We start from the raw sequence: 25,611 nt of genomic DNA on the forward strand, positions 1-25,611 counted from the left end.
AAGGCCCTGAAAGCCTAAAACAGTCACTGTCTGGCCCTACTCAAAAAAGTCTGCCAAACTCTGCCTGAAACTAATGTCTGATTTATGTTTTCTTTCCTAAATCTGATTACTTTGATGAGTTATTTCCCAGATGCTCTGCCGCTCTTCCAAATTGACTCTTGTTGCCTTTCTCATTTTTAACTATCTGCCATTTTCACAAGATGATAAAACTTCCTACTACATCCATTTGGAGCAATCTTTTATTTTCTATAGCTCTGTCTGGAGCCTATTTTCACCTTGACTGATGGTTTGGTTACCAAATTAAGTCATTGGTAGTTGGAATCCTGTAAACCTAAAAAAAAAAAAAAAAAAAAAGCACAATCTATAAATTGTGCGTGTTTTAAGGGTAAAGCAAATGTAATTCCTTACATACAAGCTAGAGGCATTCTTGTTTCAAGCAGTTTAATTAGGCAACAGTGCTCTCTCTTTACCAGAACAGGAAGTTAACTTGAACAGCCTACACAAAAATCCGACTACGATGGACGTGTCACTGTATCCAGTTTGGTTAAATTAAACAGAGCTCCCCTTGACTCTGAGCTGCACAGACTGTCCATATTCTGGGGAAAGATTCCATAAACTCACACATGCAGTCCTTAGATTCAATTCCATATACTGTGAAGCCCTTCTCTGAAGACCATTCCTTCACTGGTTACTGTTCTTGTCCAACTGAAGTAAAGTCTCCTGGAGTGGGATATTTAAGGGCCCTTTGAGGTGGCATATACGGCTGTGCAGCTGAATATATTCAATTATCCCCTAGGAAATTGTTTTGTTCTTCCTTTGTTTGCTTAGGCAAGCAAATGTTGTAGGATAGCCAGGATTTTCAAGTGATTCTGCCTCAGAGTGTGTGTTAGAAACTTAGGGAGAGTTTACAACTTTTCAACTCTGAAAAGGTTTTTCAGCTTTGGATTTCTGCAATTGGTTGTGTCCTTGTTTTTCCCTATCCCGTTGGGACTTACTGTTGTTAGCAACCTCCTGTGTGGTTCTAAGACACGCTGACCTCTTTGAAACCTTTCCAGGTGTCATTGCTACTTTCTTGATCTCTGCAATATAAGCTACATTGTTTAGTGGAGTTAAGTTCTCTGAACTTTAGAAATCCTCCCTGAGACTATGAATTGACTAACACCCAAGGTAGCATAAACATGCAGACACAAATGTTCCTAAAACCAAGCCTGCTGGGCAGTGCAGGATATGACTTGGAGTCTGGAAAAAGGGAACAGTTTGCTTACTTGTGTGTCTGTGACTACCTCCAGGTGCAGTCTGAAGCTAAGTGGCTAGTTTTTCTGATCCTCGGATGTAACCTCTCATTAGAACACAGCAGAACCTGTAACTATGGACGTAAGGAATTCCATGAAGACCCCTGGGCCCATTAAGACCTCGCTGGCTTCAAAGAGTCCTAAAACACACTTCCTTCAGCATACGTAGCTGTACTAAAAGGGACACCTTTTATGAATATGATCTAAGTTTTAGTCTCAAGATTATGATGACTATAGCTCATCTTAACATTTGTATCCAGAAGATGCAGTTACAAATTAAAAAGAGAAAAAAGTTTAATAGATACCTGTCTTATGTTTCCAGTTTGTCACTAAAGGGTTCTTATTGTTTTTTGTTCTTAAATCTCTGCAAGGGTTCATATTGTACTAAGAATGCCATGATACCCTAGCTTTAAATGTGGAATATTATAGCAGCGATTTCTCAGCCCTTCTCTTAAACCCTCACAGTTTGGCTCTTCTAGCAGACAAATCCTGCTGCCAAAACCTAGGAGAGTTTAACAATGTTGTGGAAATAATAGTATATTGAAAATGAAAAGACATGGGATTCAGTCCCAACTCTACCACCATCTTAGCTTAACATTTCTGTATCCTTATCTATAAAATGTTCATAATAAAAATACAAATCACACAGGGATACTATGAAAATAAGACTAGTAATAAATACAAAAAGACCTTGAAAAAGTACAGAAGAGTTTAAATATGAAAGGTATAGTATGGCAGTGGTCGGCCATTCTTCTTTCCTGTTCATGTCCTTTCCATTCAGAAACTGTACATCTACAACATGAAGACACCTGTTCCTCCACACCCCTGAGCCCACTGTTCTTAGCATCATCCTTCCCATCCTGGCGCCAGTATCCAGAGAATCTTGAGTCAGGGAGGGTCATGATAGTCTATGCAGCTTAAAATGACTTTGCAGGAAAATGAGCTTTATCTTTTGCTTCGGCTGAGGCCTGCAGCTTACATGTATTAATGGGTGAAGTGGCTACAGGTACAATGTATGACCGCACATTAACGCACCTTCTCAGAGGTTTCTTTCCTGTCACTACCAGTTCATTTCTGGGAATGCAATGATCATAGAAGCCTTTTGAAGGTCTACACGGCTAAACAAGTCTTAACATGGATTGTCTCTGGGTGGTTGGGATTATAGGTTGTCTTTTCTCTCTCTCTCTCTTTTGGTTTATATATCTGGTCTATATTCTTACTTTTGCAATTAACAGGAAAAAATAACTGTTTAATTTTTAAATGAAACAACTGACCAAGTGTCCTTTAATGATGTTACAAGGAGCAAACAACCAAACAACTTAAAAACTCTCTAACATGGACATTTCTCAAAAGGAGAATTAGAAAAATAAGGGCATGTCATTCATTCTAAAAATACAAGTGCAATATCATACCATAATAAGAGTTCTGAAAGAACTCTTATTAAAAAAGGATATATGGTGTTTTACCATCCTGTTAGATCAACCAGAATTAAATACATAGACTTAAGAAGAATTTTACTGTATCTACTTTGCCAAATTTGATACTAATAGTGTGGCAATATGATTTAAAAAAAAAAAAAAAAAGCAAGTAAGAAATCAGAATCTAGCTACTGGAAAAAAAAAACAGCAAGAGGGAGCCTGAGGATATAACATATCCTAAAGCTGGTCTATAGACCAGACGGGAAAACTTGTTCTCTAATCTAATGACTTTCTTTTAATCATAAGCAGACAGTAGTTTCCTTATTACCCAGGGTTTTAGAAATACATTATTCTTGAGAGTACTTCTTAGCATTTCTTTTACTCATTTAAGACCACATCTTTGTATTTAATTCGTCCTCAGTTATCCCTGCAGGGCACATCCCTCTAATTATTCCCATCTAAAGTGACAGGAAAATGGAATTACACTCCTTGGAAAACAGACATCCCTTGGTACATCTTTTCTCAGCGCTCCCCTGGGTACAGTCTGTCACTGCCGTCACTCTGTCGCGGACCGTGAGCTGTCCTTGGAGGGTGAGGACTAAGACTTTTTTACCTTTCAATCTCCAGTGCCTATACATGACTGGCACGAACTATACACACAGTAAGAATCCGAATACACAAATGGAAAATAACTCCCGATATACAATGTTTACAGTACATCAAGCACTCTTTTAGCGCCTTTTATGTATTAACTTACTCAGACCTCACAATCCTATGAATCAGGTACTATTATTAGCCCCAATTTACATATAAGAAAACTGAAGCACGAAAGCAAAGAGAGGTACTCCAGAGCCAGGAGCCAAGTCTCCATACCCTGGCTTTGGAGTTCAACATCTCTGCCACCACACTACCCTCCGCAGTGCCCACGTGAACACGAGAATGCCCACTTCAAGAGGAGCATGGGTACGCTGTGCTCCCATCTCTAAACATTTCTGGGTTTCTGTCAGATGGATCTATATATACTATGTGGCCGCTTGGGAGACTTAAAAAGGGAAATAACTGGACACAGGCATACAAATGCAGAAGAAAGGCATCCCCAACCTTAACAATTGCTGTGTTTGTAAGGCTGTTTCTCAAGTACCTGTGGGGATTTGTGAGAGCGCCAGCTGTACTGGTGACTGCAGAGACTGGCCAGCAGGATATTTTCATCAGTATCCACCTGGCCAAACCGCAGTGTCTCCTGTGTGTCATTACAGATCACAAAATGGCTGAAGACCAACTCCTCTACCTCAGGGCATTTGTTCTGAAAGAAAAAGAATACGAAAGCCAACATGCATCAGATTAATTGCAAGATGTTTGGCAGCTGTCTGCCCAGTGGCGATTGTTACAACACAGAAATACTAAAAGATCTGTTGTCATTAGCTCTGGTATACAAAGTATTCTGTACTTCCAGGATAAGCACCAAAAAATACCTTAAAGAGACCTTAAATGTTCCAAGAATATGTTTTGATTTATATTCCTACAAAATAAATCATATACACAGAAGAGGAAAAAGAACAATGAGATCCCTCAAACGTTTAATGTTTTAAAATGAATTAACATGCTACAAAGAATGCTGTACTGGGTAGTGCACGTTTCTGAGCATAGTACCAGAGGCTAGAATTACCATGTTCCCGGCCTTCTAAACTTGACAATCAAGACCAATTACCAAAGCCACAGTTTGTACCCTACAGAAAGCAAGGATCATTTAGGTAATACATCCCCAGTTCCCTTAAGGGGGAGGGTGGCGTGTGTCTGTGTGTGTACGTGTCTGTGTGTGTGTGTGTGTGTGTGTCCGTGTAAATCTGCTCAGGGAGAGATGTAAATAAAACCATAACTTTCCCTCTATTGTTAACAGGCTGAACACACAAAACAGATCAACTTCAGAGTCTGTGTAGCCAAGCTGCAGTTTTCAAGAGAAAATGTTAGTTGAAAACCAGTTGCTGATGTCTATTTCAGCTAATAATCAATCAGCAAATGTCTTTCATTAATCTACTGAGGCTCAGCAAATTAGTAATATGCTCCTAATGTGTGGATACCTCCTTCTCCACTGGTTGCTGTTACATCAAAGCACTGGCTGAGTCATAGAGCATTTCTGTGTTTACTCTTTTTATCACCCTGACTAGGTTATGGCTTAAAAACAATAAACATACCTTTGGTAAACAGAATAGCTAAATAAATGGCTAACTTGAGAATGCAAGAAAAAAATCTTAATTAGCCAATGATTTTTCAGATAATGGGAGGTAATATGTTGCTGATAGGGCTTCCCTGTGGCTCAGATGGTAAAGAATCTTCCTGCAATGCAGGAGACCTGGGTTTGATCCCTGAGCCGATTTCTCCAATTGGCCTCTATTTCCTGGTTGTGGCTCTAAATAATGTAACAAAGCCACACTCCATCATTTGCCATTTTACTAAGAGGAGGGAGAGTAAAAAGGGCTATATCATCATGAGCATGGAGATTTAAGTGACTATGTGGCCTGAAGCCTAGGAGTCTATGGATGAATGTACTGGAATCCAGCCTGGACCAAGACCTGATCTAGAACCTTAGGAGAACAGTTATCCTGGGAGGTACAAGCCCCTCCTAATCAACCAGAAGGCCCCCCAAGTGTGCAGGCAGAGCTCCACAGCTGCAGTGAGTGAAGAGGCCTTGAAATACTTCATTCTTCTAGAGACATCCTTGAGGGACTTCTAAGCGCTCACTCTATCATCTGTATCTGTCTATTCTCATCAACCCTCTCTGTTCTCATGGAGTGGAACCTTGCCTGACAACCACACTAATCATAAAGAGTCTCTGGGTAAGTAAGACTGAAGCAGTTATAACCAATAATTACCTGCTGTCTACCCATACTCCTTTTTGCTGTGGCTTTTAATCATGAGCTGTGATTTCAAAACTGGACTGCCGGCGGGTTTCAGGCATTCTGCCCGGTCCGGCCCCCACTGCATCTTGAACCACTCTCCTCTAGACCCCAGCTCCACCAGCCCCTTTCAGCTCCTCCAACACCACAGGCCTCCTCTCAATTCATCCAACACGTCAAACTCCTTCCTGCTTCAGTGCCATTCTATTGCTTGGACCTCTTTTCCTCCTTGCTCAATTAATTTGTTCCGACTCAGTTTTCAGGTTCCTGTCTTCAGGTCATGCTCTCAGAGTAAGCAGCCTCCTGAGATCCTCCCAGATCACCTTAGGTCCACCTATTTTTTTTTTAATAATATTTATTTTAATTTATTTGACTGGGCAGGGTCTTAGTTGCAGCATGTGGGATCTATTTCCCTGACCAGGGATCGAACCCTGGGCCCCCTGCATTGGGAGCATGGAGCCTTAGCCACTGGACCACCAAGGAAGTCCCAGGTCCACCTATTTTATGCTTGCACAACACTGTATATTTTGCCTTAACCGTACTGATCCCTGTGCTATGCTTAGTTCAGTTGTGTCTGACTCTTTGTGACCCTATGGACTGTAGCCTGCCAGTCTCCTCAGTCCTTGGGATTCTCCAGGCAAGAATACTGGAGTGGGTTGCCATGCCCTCCTCCAGGGAATCTTCCTGATTCAAGTATTGAATGCAAGTCTCCAGCATTGCAGACAGATTCTTTACCATCTGAGCCACCAGGACTGAATGATTACTTGCATGATTTTAGGTCACTGTTGTCTCCATCATTAGACTCTATGCTGCATAAGGGCAGGATCCAGTTCGGTGTTATTTACAACTTCATCTCCTGTTCTCAGTATCATGCGTGACATGTAAGTACTCAACAAACACTTATGAAACAAATAAGTGAGCAAATTTAAAATTATAAATGTAATACAGGTGCCAGTAGAAAGAAAATACAGGAAGCACTGATTTTCTTTTTATAAAAAGTCTCTAATTTTAGACTCAGAGATAACTGCTGTTAACATTCTGGAGAATTCTTTTCCAGCAATTTTTCACTTCTGATATCCTGCTTGTTCCCATTCTGATCTATCCTATCCAATTCTATTTTATGTATCTTTTTTTAAATAGTGAAAATACAGCTTTACTGATGAAACTCAAGAATCAAAAGACCAACTGGATTCCCATTCCCCAGAAAAGGGTTGCTAAGAGGATGCTAAGGAAACGGTTATATGTAAAACAGACCAATCCTATCTTATATATCTTATATATTTAAAGGTTTGTAAACCTTTAATTAAACTGGAGTCACAGTGTATAATTAGTTTGATGAGATTTTTCCATTTAGCATTATATAATCAACAGAAACTGCTCTCCTTGTAAACATTTTTCTCCTTTAGGTCCAAGAGTACAAACATGAAGAAAGGGATATGATTCCAATGTCCCACTTAAGATAGTCAACCTGAGACTGAAATTCAATTTTCTTAATGAATTGGGATCAATTTGCTGGTTAGACAAAGGTTAAGTTACCAGATGGGGACTGAGTAGGAAAAAAATAGTCATATTACTTTCCTCATCTCTAAAACTGACCTTTAATAAATGATGAAGGTTTTGGGGAAAAATGTAAATGAAAGAATACAAGGGGGTTGTTTACATTTTTCTAAAGAATATTGAAAGTCCTGAGGGAACTGTTTCTCTACTGCTCCTTCATCTGTGGGGTTCATTATAAATGTAATAAGTTTAAGCATTTCTTGGAATGCTTAAATTCTAGTGTATTATAAAAAATTGGTACATATTGTATATGACATCATATAAAAGCAAAACCTCAGAATGCTTTTGTAATTAAAAGATGGCTTATTTACATTTAAAATTTGTGAGGGAGTGTTAGGCATTTAAAGAGGGATATTCCTTATGGTCTAAGATAAGACACATGAGCATAATCTTAACTTTTAAATAAAAATCTCTTTTATAATGCTATTTGGTCCAAATGTGGGAATGTGACATAGAAATATAAAGCAAACTGCAAGTGGCATTTTGGGTCCTTAATCTGGTTTCACAAAACATTAATCATTCACAAAAGAGAAAAAAAAAATCTACAGCCAGAGAAATCAGACACTGATGAAGACTTCTGTTAATCTTGAACTTGTGACCTAAAGGTGAAAGGTCAAATTGTTTCATGCTTCAACTGTCTGGTTCATCCACACTGGATACAAATGACTTGTCTCTGATACAAATCTGATAAAGTATGTGGAGAACTCAAATAACATATCCTGCTTATTAAATTCACATTTCTCATTGGCAATAATTACACTGTATATGAGCATTATATACACAATAAAATCCAAGCTTAGGAAGCTAAGTTTCCCTTCTAAAGGGGATAAATCACATTCAGAACATCTTAGAAACAATGAACTTAATAACCCTTCTATAAGACCATTTCAATGTCAAATGTCCTATAATTTCAAAGTACTGCATTTTTGTATTTACTTTAGAATACACAGGGTTAGATGCCTACCACATTAAAACTTGGTGGCAAGTACCCTTGACATGGGAGGAAACAAGAAAATTACAGCAACAATTACAGAAGTATATCCTCTTGTGGCTCATGTTAACATTGCCAAATCCCTGTATAAATCAGAACCAACTATTCATAGAATGTACCTGTCAGCAATATGCTACGTGACATATGGCTCTACTTAATCAAATATACAATTCCATTTTTTTAAAAAAACTCAGAATATTCCTTCAAGGCACTGTGTTAGCCAGTCAGTCATTCACACTCTGATGTGGTTTAAGACATTTAAATATTTATGCACCGTGTTTTATTTATATGTATAGCTGTGTCTAAGAGAATAGTTTTACCCTGGGAGGAAACTGATATTTCTGAGGGCCATTTTGCAGTAGTTGCTACACATGAGTCCTTTTATAATGGTCCTGATACCAAGACAAAAATATCCTGGGTTTAAATGCTCTATCAATGACTCTCTTGTATTCTCTAGGTTTGTTTTTTATTAAATGCATTGTTCAAAATATGACAAAAAACAGAAATTGGAGCCACGGAGGTTTTTTTCACATCACTATTCGAACCAGCTGCAAAGATTTAGATCACACTAGCTCTTATTTTACGCATGTCCTCTGCAACAAGAAAACCATGGAATGCCCTTAAAAAAGAATTTTAAAATATGAAACAGATGTGTTATCTTCTTTCCCTTTGCTATTGTAGTGCCATGTTAGGTAATTAATTCCTTAGTCTTGTATAGGTCTTCATGCATATAAAGAAAAGAGTTCATTCCCATAAAAATTCTTAAGTTAGAGAACTCAGCCTCCCCCCTATCCCACTGTCCCTTCCCCACATGAGGTCAGGGTGGAGTGAAAGACCATTTCTCTTGGGGAGTTAGTCTGCACAAATGCATGTAACATACAAAATGTGGGGAAATGTCTCAGCTTAAATGACAACACGGGCTTTATGAAAATGCAATATTATACTGAAAATCAGTAAGGGAAGCAGAAACGATTTGTTATCCAATCACTAAATCATCGAGCATACTATGATCCAAATATTTTGTGGAATTATATTTATGATAGTAAACACAGGCAGGTTCCCCATTTTAAATGTCATTCAAAACAGACTTATATTCTATCTCTTTTCTAATACAGCTAATTTCTGACAAAAGATAAAAGTAAAACATTACTCATCAATAGTCTTTAGCTGGTTAAAAAATCTAATACTGAGTACTTTTTTTAGTGAATCAAAACGGCAGAATAATAATGGGAGAAAAGCTAAGATTATATCATGCTCACATATTTCCTCTCACTGCCTTTTTGCTTTGAAAGATGAAATGCTTTTATCAGAAAGACTCACACAGGTTCTTCATTTCTGCAATGGCTGCTTAGACAATTTGATACATACCAAGTTGAAGCTTTGGCAAACTAAAGCCATAATACTTGGAAAAAATTTCTGGGAATATGTTACTTTCCACACAGATGTGGTACATTAGTCACAAAAATGTGGGCATGATCTCTGATGCATGTGTAGAGAACCCATATTCTCCAAAGGTTTTAAAAATAACATGCATCGCTTTGCCAAAACAGAAGAGGCCCCAAATATAATGATGCCTGTCAGATTCTTCATTCTCTCACATTTTTGTTTGTGCTTAATTTATTATTAGAAGTGATAACACAGAGTGTCTAGTAAAAGATCACACACGGACAAACTGTAAACTGTTCTAGAATGTGCATACCTGTTGCCAAGCTTGTACTGCAGTGTTGAGAGAATGAACTACATGTTGCCCAAAGTTTACAAATATTGAGTCAATGATGATGGAGCAATCAATCAGCTTTTCTACTGCATTGCTGGAAATTGCAGTCTGTCCAAAGATGCTGAAGGGTTTCACCAAGCTTTGCATTGTCACATTTCTGCACTCTAGAAGTTTACAGTCTGCTTGAGCTGAGAACTGGATCTCCTGACAGACAGAACTATTGTTCCACTGTCGAAGATACATGTGTGGTTCTTTGAAGGAAATAACCATGTATTCTAGTTCAGATGGCACATTTTTATCAGAAATAAATGGCTGTAGGTATTTTGGTGGAGCTGTTGAGAAAAACAAACAAGAAATACAGCAGTTGAGATGAGCCAACACTTTATGGAAATATAGAGATGACATTTAAATTACTCACTTCTTGGTTATTGAATGCAATAGTTGCTGGTTAATAAATTCAAACATTCTCTTGAAGATGATATAACATTTGAATTAACATTTGGCATTTGTAAACAACACTTTTGTTCAAAAAGACAAAACAAAAAAAATAAATTAAAAAAAAAAAGGAAAAACAAACCAACAAAAATAAAGTAACAAACAAAACTGATAAAAAAAAAGCTTTGTTCAACAGCAGGTCTTTTTCCAAAAGTTACACTTGCAGATAAAAATAAAATGAAGAGGAGGTAAATATTTAAGGCGTGTTTCACGAAAGTGCTCTGTATCTACCCACCAAATCTGAAAACCAAAAACATGACCCAGAATTAGAAAATACAGGTTAAGCTCCATTTTTGCTGAAAAGGCAAGATGCTTAACAGCAGCTGTGTTTAGTTTTAATCTGATTTTTTTTTCCTTTTTCCATTACATGTAGGTTGAAAACCTAATACCAGAATCAAAATGTATTAAGGAGAAAAGATTTCGTACAGACTTTTAGGAATAATTATTCATGAACATGAGCAAATTTGTAAAAGGTCACTTTTGATATGTGGAAAAACTTACTCTTCTACCTTATAAACTTGTAAAAATGCTAGTCCTTTAAAATATTGGAGAATTTGTCCATTTTTGGTGGAAGGTATTCATACTTATCAAGATAAAGTAGTATCAAGTACTTTTGGAAACTATTTGCCATTAATGTAATGGCTCAGAATATAAAACAAAAACAGATGTACTTCTTTCAAAAAATTCATAATTGGAGTAATAGTAAAAACCTGCAATTTTTGTAACTTCCTTGAAAATTCTCATTAGGAAGTGCACTAAATCATAGCAATTCAATATAACTGGTAACCTATATAATAAGTAAATGAGATGGTTCAAACATAACAGGGACAATTATTATATGAAATAAAAAAACTTCAGAGTAACTTTGCTGGTGCTCATTGTTGAAGGAAATAAGTGCTGCTTCTAAAAATGTCCTCTTTCCCCATGTGAGTGGTGGTCATTTGGGAAGTAGTTTTGTATAGGGACAAAACAGTAAGTATTAAGTGGATGTTATTCTGATGCTAAAATAAAGAGTACCTGTGCCAAGCTGGTCAAGGTGATGACAAAGATGGAACTCCAGGTGAGCAAACTGGAAGGAAATGCAAAGAGATGGGACAAACCACGGGGTAAAGCAGGAGTCAACTCTGGTACAGGCAGCCAGAGCTGTTGGGGTTACAAGCTGGTCACAAGTGCTTTGAGAACCAGATTCACTTGCAGAGCTGTGGGAAATAATAAAAGTTTAGTAACCTAAAATTTCCAACATCATATAAATGAAACATCTTTATATAAGCGTTTTGAAAAGCTAGCTCCCATAATCCTCTAGTCAGTATATTATCAAATCTTCCATATTTGTTCACATAATGAGTTTCTTTAAAAAATTAAGTTCTTGTTGATTATTCTCTATGAGCTATTAGCAGAAAAGTTTCATAGGATTACTGAAACCCCAGACCATATTGACCGGCAACTCAATTTTCTTCCATCCACATTTCACATGACTTACGGACAACTTGTTCTCATATTAAAGACCAACACAACTCAGAGTATGACTCTGCTGTTCAAAAGACCAAATGTTTTCAGCATCATAAATCTTTTGTTTTACTTCTCCAGATTGTCCATATCCATATTCCCATATAAGTTAGTCAATACTATTTATTGAATACCCACTGAATACTGTACCAAGCACCATAAAAGTTATGACCATGTTCAGAAGAACCAAGGTCTCATGGACAATTATACTGCATGTATATTGAGTACACATATAATCAATATATGTATTGGGTCCTCTCTTTATTTGTCCATTCCCCTAACACATTTTATACCAGAAAAATTCAATTAAAATAAATAGTGAAGGCATCTGTAGGAGGGAACAAATTTTTTCAAAGTGGCTGCTGGTGTGCGTGGGAAATACGCAGCCTTGTTACCTCGCCTCAGTTTGCTCGTAGAAACATGGAGCTGGGGACTGGGAGATGCCAGGGTGCATTCTGGTAATTGTGGCTCACTGAATAGATGCAGCTCCAGTCCCCCTCACCGTCTTCCACCCTCTTCTTGCCAAATCTGAAATTTGCTTATAGCTGTGGTGGAGCCTGGCTCCCACATCCATGACAAGCTTAGAGAAGAAGCACTGGCTTATAGTGTCCTCGGGAGAGCTATGACAGGAAAAACTAAAGAAATAAATCCTAGGTTTTCAATGAAGTCACAGTCTATCTGGTGGTATAAAATATGTAGACATTTACAAACAGTATAAAATGGAACAACCACCGAGGAGTAGGAAAGTTGGAAGGGCGGCCAGAGCAGAGACCTAAGAGGAACTCAGAATGGTGCGGGGTGGATCACGTGGGGTTCTCAAGAGTGTGAATCTTCAGCTGGGTTTTGAAAGAAGTGGTGAAAAGGCTGGTGAAAAGAAAGCTAGGCTTAGTGAGTGTTTAACTTCAAGGAGTTTACAGTGTGGTGGTATTTACTGCAATGTTATGACTCTGTATGCAAAAATCCATTGTATACAAAGAAAACACAACTCTGGGCCAATATGTTTCTGATGAAATGTTATGCATGAAAATGCAGCTAGGTATACTCTTAACACTTCTATAAACGGGCATACTAATCCAAACAGCTTTCTAGGAATTTATTTGTGGAGTTACAAATAAAGATCTCATTTAAAATAAACAACAAGGCCCCACTGTATATAGCACAGGGAAATATATTTAATATCTTGTAATAACCTATAACAGAAAAGAATATGAAAACATATATATAATACACATTATACAATGTAACTGACTCACTTTCCTATATACCAGAAACGAACATAACACTGTAAATCAACCACTTCACTTTAAAAAAAAAAAAAAACACAGGTAAAAAAGATCTCACTGGCAAGGTAAAATTAAAATTTATATTTATTCAAAAAGGCCAAACTGTATTAGTTGTATTAATACATGTGTTTTACCCATATGAACTCTCTCCCTTAAGAAGTTGTTAAAAATAGGGTATAGTGTTAGTCAAAATATTATTAAAAATCCAGGTGAGAGTACTTTGAGATCAGTTCTAAAACTGTAAGCACACAATTTGAGGTGTTTATCTGAAGAATTCTTTTTGCCAACTGCCATTTTTGACACTCTTGATATTTTCCAAAATTTACTTTTCTCTCTCCTGAGAGTGGCAAATACTGTAGTAAGTTGAAAAAGTTGCTAAGGTATCACAATCTTTATTTATAACAAGTTGATTGACTTTTTACTTTTCCTAAATTAAATGTACAAATCAACGGTTAAAACAATATTTTTAGGTCTTACAGCAACTCCTAACATATATATTCAAGCAGTCAGTACTCTTTCAATCTTGAAATCCTTCTAAAATGTTACTAATCTATATTTAAAAACTTGAGTTATAATAAAATTAAAATGTCTTAAACATAAAATTAATATGGCACATGTAATATGAATATGCTTTATATTTTGAATCAATAAATTTGAGGTTTTTTTATGTTCACCTTAATTTGATCATCACTAATCAGAAAACTAAGATCATCGCATCTGGTCCCATCACCTCATGGGAAACAGATGCGGAACAGTGGAAACAGTGTCAGACTTTATTTTTGGGGGCTCCCAAATCACTGCAGATGGTGATTGCAGCCATGAAATTAAAAGATGCTTACTCCTTGGAAGGAAAGTTATGACCAACCTGGATAGCATATTCAAAAGCAGAGACATTACTTTGCCAACAAAAGTCCGTCTAGTCAAGGCTATGGTTTTTCCAGTGGTCATGTATGGATGTGAGAGTTGGACTGTGAAGAAAGCTGAGTGCCAAAGAATTGATGCTTTTGAACTGTGGTGTTGGAGAAGACTCTTGAGAGTCCCTTGGACTGCAAGGAGATCCAACCAGTCCATTCTAAAGGAGATCAGTCCTGGGTGTTCTTTGGAAGGAATGATGCTGAAGCTGAAACTCCAGTACTTTGGCCACCTCATGCGAAGAGTTGACTCATTGGAAAAGACTCTGATGCTGGGAGGGATTGGGGGCAGGAGACGAAGGGGATGACAGAGGATGAGATGGCTGGATGGAATCACCGACTCGATGGACATGAGTTTGAATGAACTCCAGGAACTGGTGATGGACAGGGAGGCCTGGTGTGCTGTGATTCATGGGGTCACAAAGAGTCGGACACAACTGAGCAACTGAACTGAACTGAACTGAACTGAACTGAATACACTATAAAGGGCTTCCCAGGTGGCGCTAGTGGTAAAGAACATGCCTGGCAATGCAAGAGACATAAGAGATGCGGGTTTGATCCTGGGTCAGGGTCAGGCAGATCCCCTGGAAATCCAGGGTCAGGAAGATCCCTTGGAGAAGGAAATGGCAACCCACTCCAGTATTCTTGCCTGGAGAATCCCCATGGACAGAGGAGCCTGGTGGGCTGCACTTCATAGGTTCACACAGAATCAGACATGACTGAAGCGACTTAGCACACATGAACGCACATACACTATAAAAGTAGCATCTGTATAGTTACCTCTTACATAAGGATTAAAAATATCTATGTATAATAAAGCTAAACAGTCAAAGATGAGAACAGTGACGGTGCTAGGGACATTTATAGCAGCTTCATTTCCTTAATTATGATGGAGTTTGATCTGATCCAGATATCAAAAGGTAAAACATAACTTATGAGATGTGTAATAATCAGAAATAGAAAAGCAAAAATGGCTCCAAGGAGCAAAACCTCTCAAATAGTAATACACAGAACTCAAGATTTAATAGTTCAAATGATCAATTAGTTCCTAACGAAAATTCTAATTTTTAAAACAAAGGAAATATTCTAAAAAGTAGAAAGTATGGCAGGAGTTTTACATATCCATACCTTCATTTTAGCCAAAGAAACTTATAGGCTGTCCTAGGTGATCCATGGATGGGAATCAATTCCTTTAAACAAGGAGTGTTTTAGTAAGTCTGAATCTTGATTGATCCATAGGCACTGCAGGGACCCAAGCATAATCCTTAAAAATTCACTCCTGGATGTCACTCCAGGTATCCATCAACAATAGCTCTGCAGGTATGATCTGACTTGACTGGAAAAGCCTTGAGCTTTTCTCTGGATCCCTCTGTGGTAATAAGAGTTTTATAATACAGCATAGAGATTAAGCAGAGACTGATGTAAGAAAACCTAGATGAAAATGCTTGAACTGCTACCACTTAAATTGTGAAAGTGAAAGTGCTAGCTGCTCAGTCGTGCAGGAGTCTTTGTGATCCCATGGGCTGTAGTTCACCAGGCTCTTCTGTCCATGTAATTCTCCAGGCAAGAATACTGGAGTGGGTTGTCATTCCTTTCTCCAGGGGATCTTCCCAACCCAGGGATTGAACCTGGGTCTCCCACATTGCAAGCAGATTCTTTACCATCTGAGTCACCAGGGAAGCCCCACCACTTGTATTGCAATCGTAGGCAAATAATTTCACCTTGCTAAATCTCAGTTTTCTTATCTGTAAAGTAAGTATAGTAATTGGACTTGCTTTTTGAGTATTAAAGGAAGTACTACATACAAATTGCTTGGCATACGGTCTATCACTCCATAATAGAAAAAAAAACCTATCCCCCTTTTCCTGTTTGGCAAATAGGGTACCATACTGGCTACTTAGTTTAATGTTAATTGTTAGTGATTACCCTCAGTTCCCAAGTAAAAGTGAAAATCACTCAGTCCTGTCCAACTCTTTATGACCCCATGGACTATATACTAGAGTGGGTAGCTGTTCCCTTCTCCAGGAGATCTTACCAACCCAGGGATCGAACCCAGGTCTCCCACATTGCAGGCAGATTCTCTACAGCTAAGCCATGAGGGAAGCCCAGGAATACTGGAGTGGGTAGCCTACCCCTTCTCGAGAGAACTCATAATATCATGCTATCATTCATCCCAGCGCAGCACTATTTCTCAACACTGGTTCACCGAAACTCTCTCTTGCCTACTGCAAAAACACTGCCCTGTCCATTCTGGGAGAGCACTGGATGGATGAGAGAAGACGGGACAATGTGTGTGCCTGCTACACTGTGTTCTCTCTACTCCTTAGAACTGTCTTTTTTGGGGAAAATCTCTTAATTCAGACCCAAAATAAGAAATACACTTCTGTTGTAACCTAGTGCACACATAAAATGGGAGGGGGGATTACTCCAAATATGATACTCTCTGATTTTTTTAAGTTGTGGTAAAATGTACATAATGTGAATTTCACTGTTTTAACCATTTAACAGCTTACAGTTCAGTGGCATTAAGTATGTTCACATTGCTGTGCAATTATCAACAGCATCCATTTTCAGAATTTTTTCATCTTCCCAAACTGAGATTCTATACAACATGGATGGAGCTAGAGATTATCATATTAAGTGAAAGAAGTCAGACAAATACTGTATGATATTGCTTATATGTGGAATCTAAAAAAGTGATATAAATGAATTTAACTTACAAAACAGAAACAGACTCACAGAAATAGAAAACAAACTTAGGGTCACCAAAGGAGATAGTGGGGGGAATGTCATGAGAAAGGGATAAATTAGGAGTTTGGGATTAGCTGATACAAACTACTATATATAAAATAGATAAACAAGGACCTACTGTACAGCACAGAGAACTAATCAATAGCTTGTTACCAACTATGATGGAAAAGAATCTGAAAAAGAATATATCTCAAGCATTTTGCTATATATCTGAAACTGATACAACACTATTAATTAACTATACTTCAATTTTTAAGAAATGGTTAAAAAATTTCACCTGCAACTTGCTATGTTGATTCCATGACCCACTAATGGATTAAAATTACATATGTAGTTTTAAAAAGATGGGAAGAAGGACTGCCTGGCAAAGTCCAACTCCCTGGCGGAGGGGTAAGGAGTTGTTACATTGAGTTTCATTACCAACTAAAGGGAAACAGTAAAAGGATTCAAAAAGATAATTGGGGAAGAATATAAGCATTCCTTACCCAAGGGGCAGAAGACAAAACTTCACATTTAGCCCTAGGAAAGAACTTTCTGGATATCTTGGATTACATCATTGTGGGAGCAGAAATAAGTGGCAAAGCACTTCCAACCAAGATTATTGTCTGAATGGTTTATGAAAGTCAAAAGGTTAAAAAAAATGGTACCCAGGAAATTTATGCACAGACACTCAGTTGTGACTGACCCTTTGCAACCCTATGGACTGTAGCCTGCCAGGCTCCTCTGTCCATAGGATTCTCCAGGCAAGAATACCGTAGTGGGCTGCCATTTCCTTCTCCACCCAGCAAATTTAGGCACATCTAAAAGTACAGCTCTAAGTAGCCAAATGGAGGGGAATGGTTACCTAGTGGCCCCAGTGATCTTCTGGTGGAACGTCAAACAGTGAGAAGAAAGGAAATGATCCAGGGACTTTGCCATCACAACGTTCTTTCTCTGACTCCTGGACTACCTTTACATACAAGAAAGAAGCCTGAGGAAATGAAAAGCATCTCTCTCTCTCTCTCACACACACACACATACAAAGTTATGGACCACTGTCTCAAAGTACATTGAGTATGAGCTGACAGTGACATCTTTTATAGGATCTTCAGGGAGTGGGAGAAAAATATTATTATTATTTGTACTCTAAAAACTCAATAGAGTTTTGATGTTCATTGCATGAAGATAGACTCTTTAAGCCACTTCTCTTTCCAGGATGCCTTCCTCTATAAACCTGCATTTTTGGGGTAGAGACAAACAGTTCTTGTCAGCAATCTACTCTCACATGTTTTAACATTGTGAGAAAGTGACCATGTAATATGGAGAAAAACACCAAAGACTTGGCACAGGTGAACAGAGTTTTTGTCGTTGTTCACTCACTCAGTTGTGTCTGACTCTTTGCGACTCCATGGAGTGCAGCATGCCAGGCTTCCCTGTCCTTCACCGTCTCCCAGAGCTTGCTCAAACTCATATCCATTGAGTCGGTGATGCCATCCAATCATCTCCTCTGTCATTCCCTTCTCCTCCTGCCTTCTATCTTTCCCCAGCATCAGGGTCTTTTCCAGTTAGTTGGCTCTTTGTATCAGGTGGCCAAAGTATTGGAGCTTCAACTTCAGCATCAGTCCTTCCAATAAATATTCAAGGTTGATTTCCTTTAGGATTGACTGCTTTGATCTCCTTGCTGTCCAAGGAACTCTCAAGAGTCTCCTCCAGCACCACAGTTTGAAAGCATCAATTCTTTGGCGCTCAGCCTTCTTTATGGTCCAAGTCTCACATCCCTACATGACTACTGGGAAAACCAAAGCTCTGACTGTAGGGACCTCTGTCAGCAAAGTAATGTCTCTGCTTTTTAGTATGCTGTTTACGTTTGGCATAGCTTTTCTTTTAAGAAGCAAGTGTCTTTTAATTTCATGGCTGCAGTCACCATCCGCAGTGATTTTGGAGCCCAAGAAAATAAAGTCTTTCACTATTTCCAATATTTACCCATCTATATGCCATGAAGTGATGGGACTGGATGCCATGATCTTAGTTTTCTGAATGTTGAGTTTTAAGCCAGCTTTTTCACTCTCCTCTTTCATTTTCATCAAGGGGCTCTTTAGTTCATCTTCACTTTCTGCCATAGGGTGGTATCATCTGCATATCTGAGGTTACTGATATTTCTTCCATCAATCTTGATTCCAGCTTGTGATTGATTCCAGTCTGGTACTTCACGTGATGTACTCTGCATATAAGTTAAATAAGCAGGGTGACAATATACAGCCTTGATGTACTCCTTTTCCTATTTGGAACCAGTCTGTTGTTCCATATTCAGATCTAACTGTTGCTTCTTGACCTCTATACAGGTTTCCTGGAGGCAGGTAAGGTGGTTTGGCACAGAGTTTAGCATTATCATCAAACACCTTGTTATAAAATTAACTGGGTATATATACCAAGATCTTCACAGTTATTGTTGTGCAATACAACAATTGCCTGAAACATATCTTTTATGTAGTCATGTACTTCCGGAGTTAGCCATGTGGGGTGAAAAGTAGGAGGGTGAAACCAAGCAGAAAGTTGTTTTGGTCCATCCGAAGACATCTGGTTGATACCGAACTCAGAGAACCTAGCAGAATAGTCCAAAGCCTGAGACCTGGGTCCACCAGTTCATTTCTCATCTTTCCTCCCAGGTCCATCACTGGGTAAGAAACCATAAATTCCAAATACAGCATGTGCTCGCTGGCCATCATGTTTGCTCTCGAGATCCACTTTCCACCCTTCCCTGTCCTATTCTCTGCCCCTGACTGTATCAACGAGCCACTTTGTTCTCAGCGTGTCTTTTGGTTCAGCCAGTGGAAGGTGCCCACAGGAGATCAGAAGATGGGAAGAGACTAGGAGGACGACCTCCATTCCCCTGGCTCCTTCTTAGTCACATTTCCTCACATTGCTGCTACAAAAACAGCTACAATCACGTGTTCTGGGTTAGTTTCAGTAATGGCTGTATCACCTGGCTCTTCCAGGAATAAGAATGGGATGGTTCCTCATGGTTTCTAGCCTCAGGGTACTGTCCTATCCCTTAACCTTGCCAACACTTTGGAAACAGTTTTTACATTAAACTCTCCTCAAGAAATCTATTTGAGTGTGCTGGCTGTTTCTTGTCAGGACCTAACTGGTAAAATGGGTTTATTTAAACTTCAGCAGTGGGTAATGGGGATGGGCAAATGTATACATGATGAGATTCAAAATAAATAGCTAAAATGGCTATCCTGAAAGTGTCAGTCGCTCAGTTGTGTCCGACTCTTTGTGACTGCAAGGACTATAGTCCGCCAGGCTCCTCTGTCCATAGGATTTTACAGGCAAGAATACTGGAGTGGGTTTCCACGGCCCCCTCCAGGTGATCGTCCCAACCCAGGGATCGAACCCTGCATAGCAGGAAGATTCTTTACCATCTGAGCCACCAGGTACCCTCCAGGTCAGGCCTTAAAGACTGTATCTGCTATTTCAGTCCAATGCACCACAAACAGAAGAAGTCTCATAAAGGTCAGTACTACTGTGGAAACTAAGACTAACCATTACCCAATATTCATTTTCATATGACCAAGCAAACCATTAATTAAAGACAGGAGAAAATAAGTATTACAAATACATGGGGATTGAATTAAAGAATATATGCCTGTATGGGATACACAGACCAAGGTTTAAGAGACTGAATCTTTTTCCTCCAGTCCTAAGTACTGAAGGCTACCTGTCACCCTTTAGACTGGTTAGCTCCTACCCCTTCCTAAGCATTCAGCTCACAAATCAGGTTCTTGAGGCCAAATAGCTAGTTGGGGATGGAGCCAGGATGTAAACCCAGGTCTCCTGACTTGGAATTCTCCAATAAACAGTGCTTCTATTCACATACACACAGTGATGCTGCTATCACTAAGTGTCCTACACTGCTGCACTTTTGACAGTTGTGGGCAGGATGCCTTTTTTTTTTTTTAGATTAAGCTTCATGGAACTTATTTTTATGAACTTTCTTCTAGTAATGTACAATGGTCTGATGCATATCCATCTCAAACCATAAATATTATTTAAGATAAGACAAATTCTAATCATGAAAGTGTCAGGTTTTCGCTCAGTTTTAGATCTCTCATGACAGAATATATTGGATCTAATTATAGCAGTTTTATCTCTACATAAAATGTTAAATATTATCAAAGCACTGATGTTTTCCTCCAAGAAACTGGATGAAATTTATTTACTGTCCTTTTTGAAAAATGTCTTAATGTTGGTGTTTTATTATGTTGACTTTTAAACCAGCTCTTTAAATTTAATTTCACTAATATAAATTTCTACCTGAAAAATTTATGTCAAGCAATTTAAAGCAAGATCAATTATGAAATATTAGGCAAGATGAAAAATCCCAGGTGAGGACAAAAGACCTGTGATTACAATGTCAAAAGCCTGGTGAAAAATTGCCTAAATTTGACTGCATAAATTTCCATTCCCTAAAGATTCCACATTTCCGCACTGCTAGATTTTTATGAATGTTTCAGATTCAAAGGACTTAACCTGTTCAATTGATGAAAATGTATTCTTTCATTATTAGAATCAAGAAATGATGTGTAACTTGATACTAATAATAAAACAGTGGTTTGTTTTTAAATCAATTTCATTACCGATAGCTCTGTTTTCTGAGATTTCCTGGTTTCTGACTAGGTAATTTATGCTTAGAAGAGGCAATCTTTCTATCCACCTGCTAACTCCTCACAGGACGGGTGTTCTTTTCAAAGCTGCATTTCATACATGTAAAATCAACACCCCATTCCTCTAATATATTTTCACCAGTCGTACTTTAGTAGGTAATATACTAGGAAGGTAATTATTTTTAAAGAGCCCAAATGACCTAGAAATAGAGTATGTAAAGTATAAGACGTATTATTATTAAGCAAACAAAGTAATCAATGAAAAAAAGATGGTGAGGCTACAGACTAAAATGCAAACAGAGGTTTGTATTGTGTGATATGATGGGTAATGATATTATTTTCTTTATTTCCCAAATGTTCTTCAAGGAACACATATTATTACTAATTACAAAAGAGAAAGTATTTACAACTATCTATAATATAAAATAGGAATCAGAATACAAAATGGTATGCTATGATTATGACCCTGTAAAGGCATACAATGATGGCAAAAATAAAGGTAAAAAAAAGAGAAAACAGTTCAGCTGCAAGGTGTTGGAATAGTGGATTTTTTCTCTCTCTGTTAGTGTCAAAATGGTGCTTGGGAAAGAAAGGGAGGGAGGGATTATATACAAGGAATAAGATGATGCTAAAGTGAATCTGTCAGGAGAATTCAAAGGTAGGACATTGAAAGTGATGGGCAGCAACATCAATATGGGTCCCCTGCACACATATCACATGACCCAAGAAACTGTTCCACTTATGGTGATTCAGTGTCTTTTTCTTGTCATTATGAGAGCATGAACAGAAAGATATAACGGATATGTAATCTAGAAGGAGCGCTGAAGAACACAATGCTGAAGCCATTTTTTCTTTAATTTAGTGGATGTATTAAGCAAGCAAACACTGAAAGTGGGAACAATTTGTCTCTGTTTTGTCACTAACCTGCAGGAGGTGTGGAATAGGAAGTTCTAGGGACATGATTCAGAATACCTGAAGTCTATAGCTTTCAAGATACATTACAGACAGATAGATTCAAGAGCTGCATAAAGCTCTGGCTATCTGAAATTCTTTGAGTATAAATTATTTTGGTTAGCCAAGTTTTCCTAATGTCTGGAGGTCTGTCTTTTAAAGGTTTTTTTCTTTTAAAACCATGTAAGAAGGAAATATTTCCAAAATTTCTTTTCAGAAGGAGACAATTATTTACTTAAACTCTCTTTTAATGCCCCATGGTTAACCATTTACATATACTGATGACTGTCATTAAGACTCTACTGAAGTGTGTATGGCTCTTTTCGTCTACAGTTTTTAGTTCAGGATAACTGGATCTTTGTAGTTTGCCTTTTGCTCTCTTTTCCTTTTATATCTAAGGAACAAGCACTCTGAGAGAGCTCAAGTAAAACAGGAATTTTAATACACAGACTTTGAAACATCAGCTTCTACTTCGCTTCCTGGTTCTCATGCATAGTTCCGACAGATGCAGCTGCTAGAGAGCTGAGATACAGCTAAATGAGGGGCCACCAGACAAGACGATTTGACTATGATTTCTTAGTACAATGCCACTATTTCATTTTTCACTTTTTTCAGAGTTACCTTTGGTCATCAGCTCCATTTTGGCTGCTGTTCAAGACAATTCTCCAAAGATCCGAGGATACCAGTTTCTTCTGGTCATTCACAAGATTGATATCTGGCAATTGCAGTTCACAAACTTTGCTTTCAGACAGACTAAATTCTCGAAATGCAACAAAAACCTTCTGGAGTTCATCCCAGTATTCCAAACTACAAGGAATCTATATTAAAAGAAAGAAGATTTTAGAAGTTGCAAAGAGAAACTATGCTTTTGTATTTGTTGACATGCAAATCAAATCTTCATAAAAGTTACAATTTAAAAGGGGAAATAAGTAAAAAGGACAGTAATTTAGGATTTCTTTTCTTTTTTTTTTTTTTTCAGCCATTAAAAAGAATACATTTGAATCAGTTCTAATGAGGTGGATGAAACTGGAGCCTATTATACAGAGTGAAGTAAGCCAGAAAGAAAAACACCAATACAGTATACTAACGCATATATATGGAATTTAGAAAGATGGTAACAATAACCCTGTGTACGAGACAGCAAAAGAGACACTGATGTATAGAACAGTCTTATGGACTCTGTGGGAGAGGGAGAGGGTGGGAAGATTTGGGAGAATGGCAAAAAAAAAAAAAAAAAAAAAAAAGGATTTCTTTTCATAGTTATATTCATCCTGTTTACCTACTTTATTTTAAAAGGCCCATTCAATAATAATATGTGAAAACAGTCAAGAAAGTTTTTAAATAAAGGAGAAAGAATGGGGAATTAATTCTACCAGATGTTAAATGTGTTACAAAGCTGTACTTACTAAAGCTAAAGATAAGGTTGGAGTAGCAACATACAAATAGAAAAAGAGAAACAAGAATCATAAAATATAAGTACAGATAAATTTTAGTATATAATGAAGGTACTATTTCAAACAAGTAGGGGAGAGACCGGAAATGAGGTTGCAAGGACTGGTTAGCCTGGTAAAACAAAGTGGGTCCCTACATGATTCCTATATCAAAGTAAGTTCCAAAAGGATCAAAATGTTAAGACTTTAAAGGCTAAAAACTGAGAGCATAAGGGAAAAAAATCAGTTAATACTTATATCATAATAGGGTAAACTTTTCTGTGTGTGGCATGAAACCCAAGGATGGTAAGACAAACCTCACAACCAGTAACATCAAAATTAATAAAAAGCAAACTAGGATAAAAACAGGTAATATTTAATGACAGATCTAGGGTCCCTGTTGTGATAGCAGAGAACTCTTATAAATCAATGAAAAAGTGATAAGTATGCATATAGAAAAGTAAGCAAAGGCAGTTGTTGGAAGAGGCCCTGAATGTCCCTGCATATTCTTGCCAGGTATGCAAAGGATGCGAGGCCCTGAAAGCTATTAACTGGGGCCGTTTCTCAGGTTGTGTTTGTAGAAAGCATCCTTGAGCGATGAGGTAAAGTTTCTTTCCAGGACAAAGAGCAGACTTGCTCTAAAATGGGTGGATTTGACAAGGTCCACGTTCCACGCTGTGCCATTTATCTACTGCATGCTGAGAAAACCCTGGGGGCCTTTCTGCATGGCCCCTGTGGGACATGGGGGCAAGAGGAACCAATACAAAGATGATGTTCATGCTGTCTGCTGTGCCACAAGCAATGATATTCTTTGTTTCTGACCAAAGTATAATACCTTCTGTAAGCATTCATAAAACATTAACAGGCTATTAGTCTGGATAAGGTAAAATCCCAGATGTGGACAGCAATTAATCCACAGAAGAAAAGATATAACCAGTCAGTAAACATGAAAAGATACTCAATTTCATTAATACTTATAGAAATTCAAATTAAAGCAATAATGTAATATTTTTATTTATTAATGTGGCAGTTTGAAAAGACAGTTCTAATTTCTGTATAGGTGTAGGAAAAAAAAGCATTTCTACCCAGTATCTTTGAGAATAATTTGGCAATATATATTAAACGCTTGGAAGGACACATCTAAGGATTTGTTTTACAGATATTCCAATGCAAGGATGTGTGTATGTGTGTGGATTTACTTCAGTACTATATGAATAAGAAAGTGGAAACATTAAAATATCTGCCAATATAAGATTAAATATAACATGTAGGTCTATAGAATGGAATCTGTACAACCATTAAAATGAACAAGGAATTTCCTAATTATGACCATTCTCAGAGCTGATCTCTACCTTTCTTGTGTCACTTCCATATCTACCACACTCTTCTACCTCAGAGGTCATTATACTTTGCAATTCCTTATTCGTGTTTGTCTCCTTTAGCTGACCCTGTGATCCTTGAAGCAAAAATTGCATATTCTTTTAAAACATATTAGCATCTAAGAGTTTGGGGGACATAACAGTATATTTAGTAGATGCTTTCTGAATGAATAGACTTCTCCTTAATCTATCTTTCTTAAATAAAGCAATTCTTAATCTTTGAATGGGAATAAATTCTACCGTCATCTGTAATAGTTTCTTTTCCTTAAACAGTGACTTGAGCATCCATGTATGGAGAGGAGCTAAATGGAAGAAAGGGGGACAAAATGGATATGTCTAAGAGGCTAACAGAGTGATGAAATGCAGCATGTTTTGGTTGGTGATAAGGAC

The 25,611-nt window shown here is 37.9% G+C and overlaps 1 protein-coding gene across 8 annotated transcripts in view; it reads right to left on the reverse strand.

The window, feature by feature from the left end:
* Nucleotides 1-25,611, reverse strand: part of VPS13B (vacuolar protein sorting 13 homolog B) — an 851,071-nt gene that overhangs the window by 90,914 nt on the left and 734,546 nt on the right. For 7 of the 8 annotated variants that reach the window (XM_055546536.1, XM_055546537.1, XM_055546534.1 and 4 more), the window contains 4 exons: nt 23,034-23,230; nt 11,382-11,563; nt 9,852-10,201; nt 3,852-4,013 (listed from right to left, as the gene is read on the reverse strand). In XM_055546536.1, coding sequence (XP_055402511.1) covers nt 3,852-4,013; nt 9,852-10,201; nt 11,382-11,563; nt 23,034-23,230 — 891 coding nt within the window. Of the gene's footprint in view, nt 1-3,851; nt 4,014-9,851; nt 10,202-11,381; nt 11,564-17,745; nt 17,765-23,033; nt 23,231-25,611 lie in introns of those variants that run through there. The other variant, XM_055546540.1, reaches the window with a different exon arrangement.

This window comes from Bubalus kerabau, chromosome 14 (genome assembly GCF_029407905.1).
Source record: "Bubalus kerabau isolate K-KA32 ecotype Philippines breed swamp buffalo chromosome 14, PCC_UOA_SB_1v2, whole genome shotgun sequence".
NCBI lineage: Eukaryota > Metazoa > Chordata > Mammalia > Artiodactyla > Bovidae > Bubalus > Bubalus kerabau.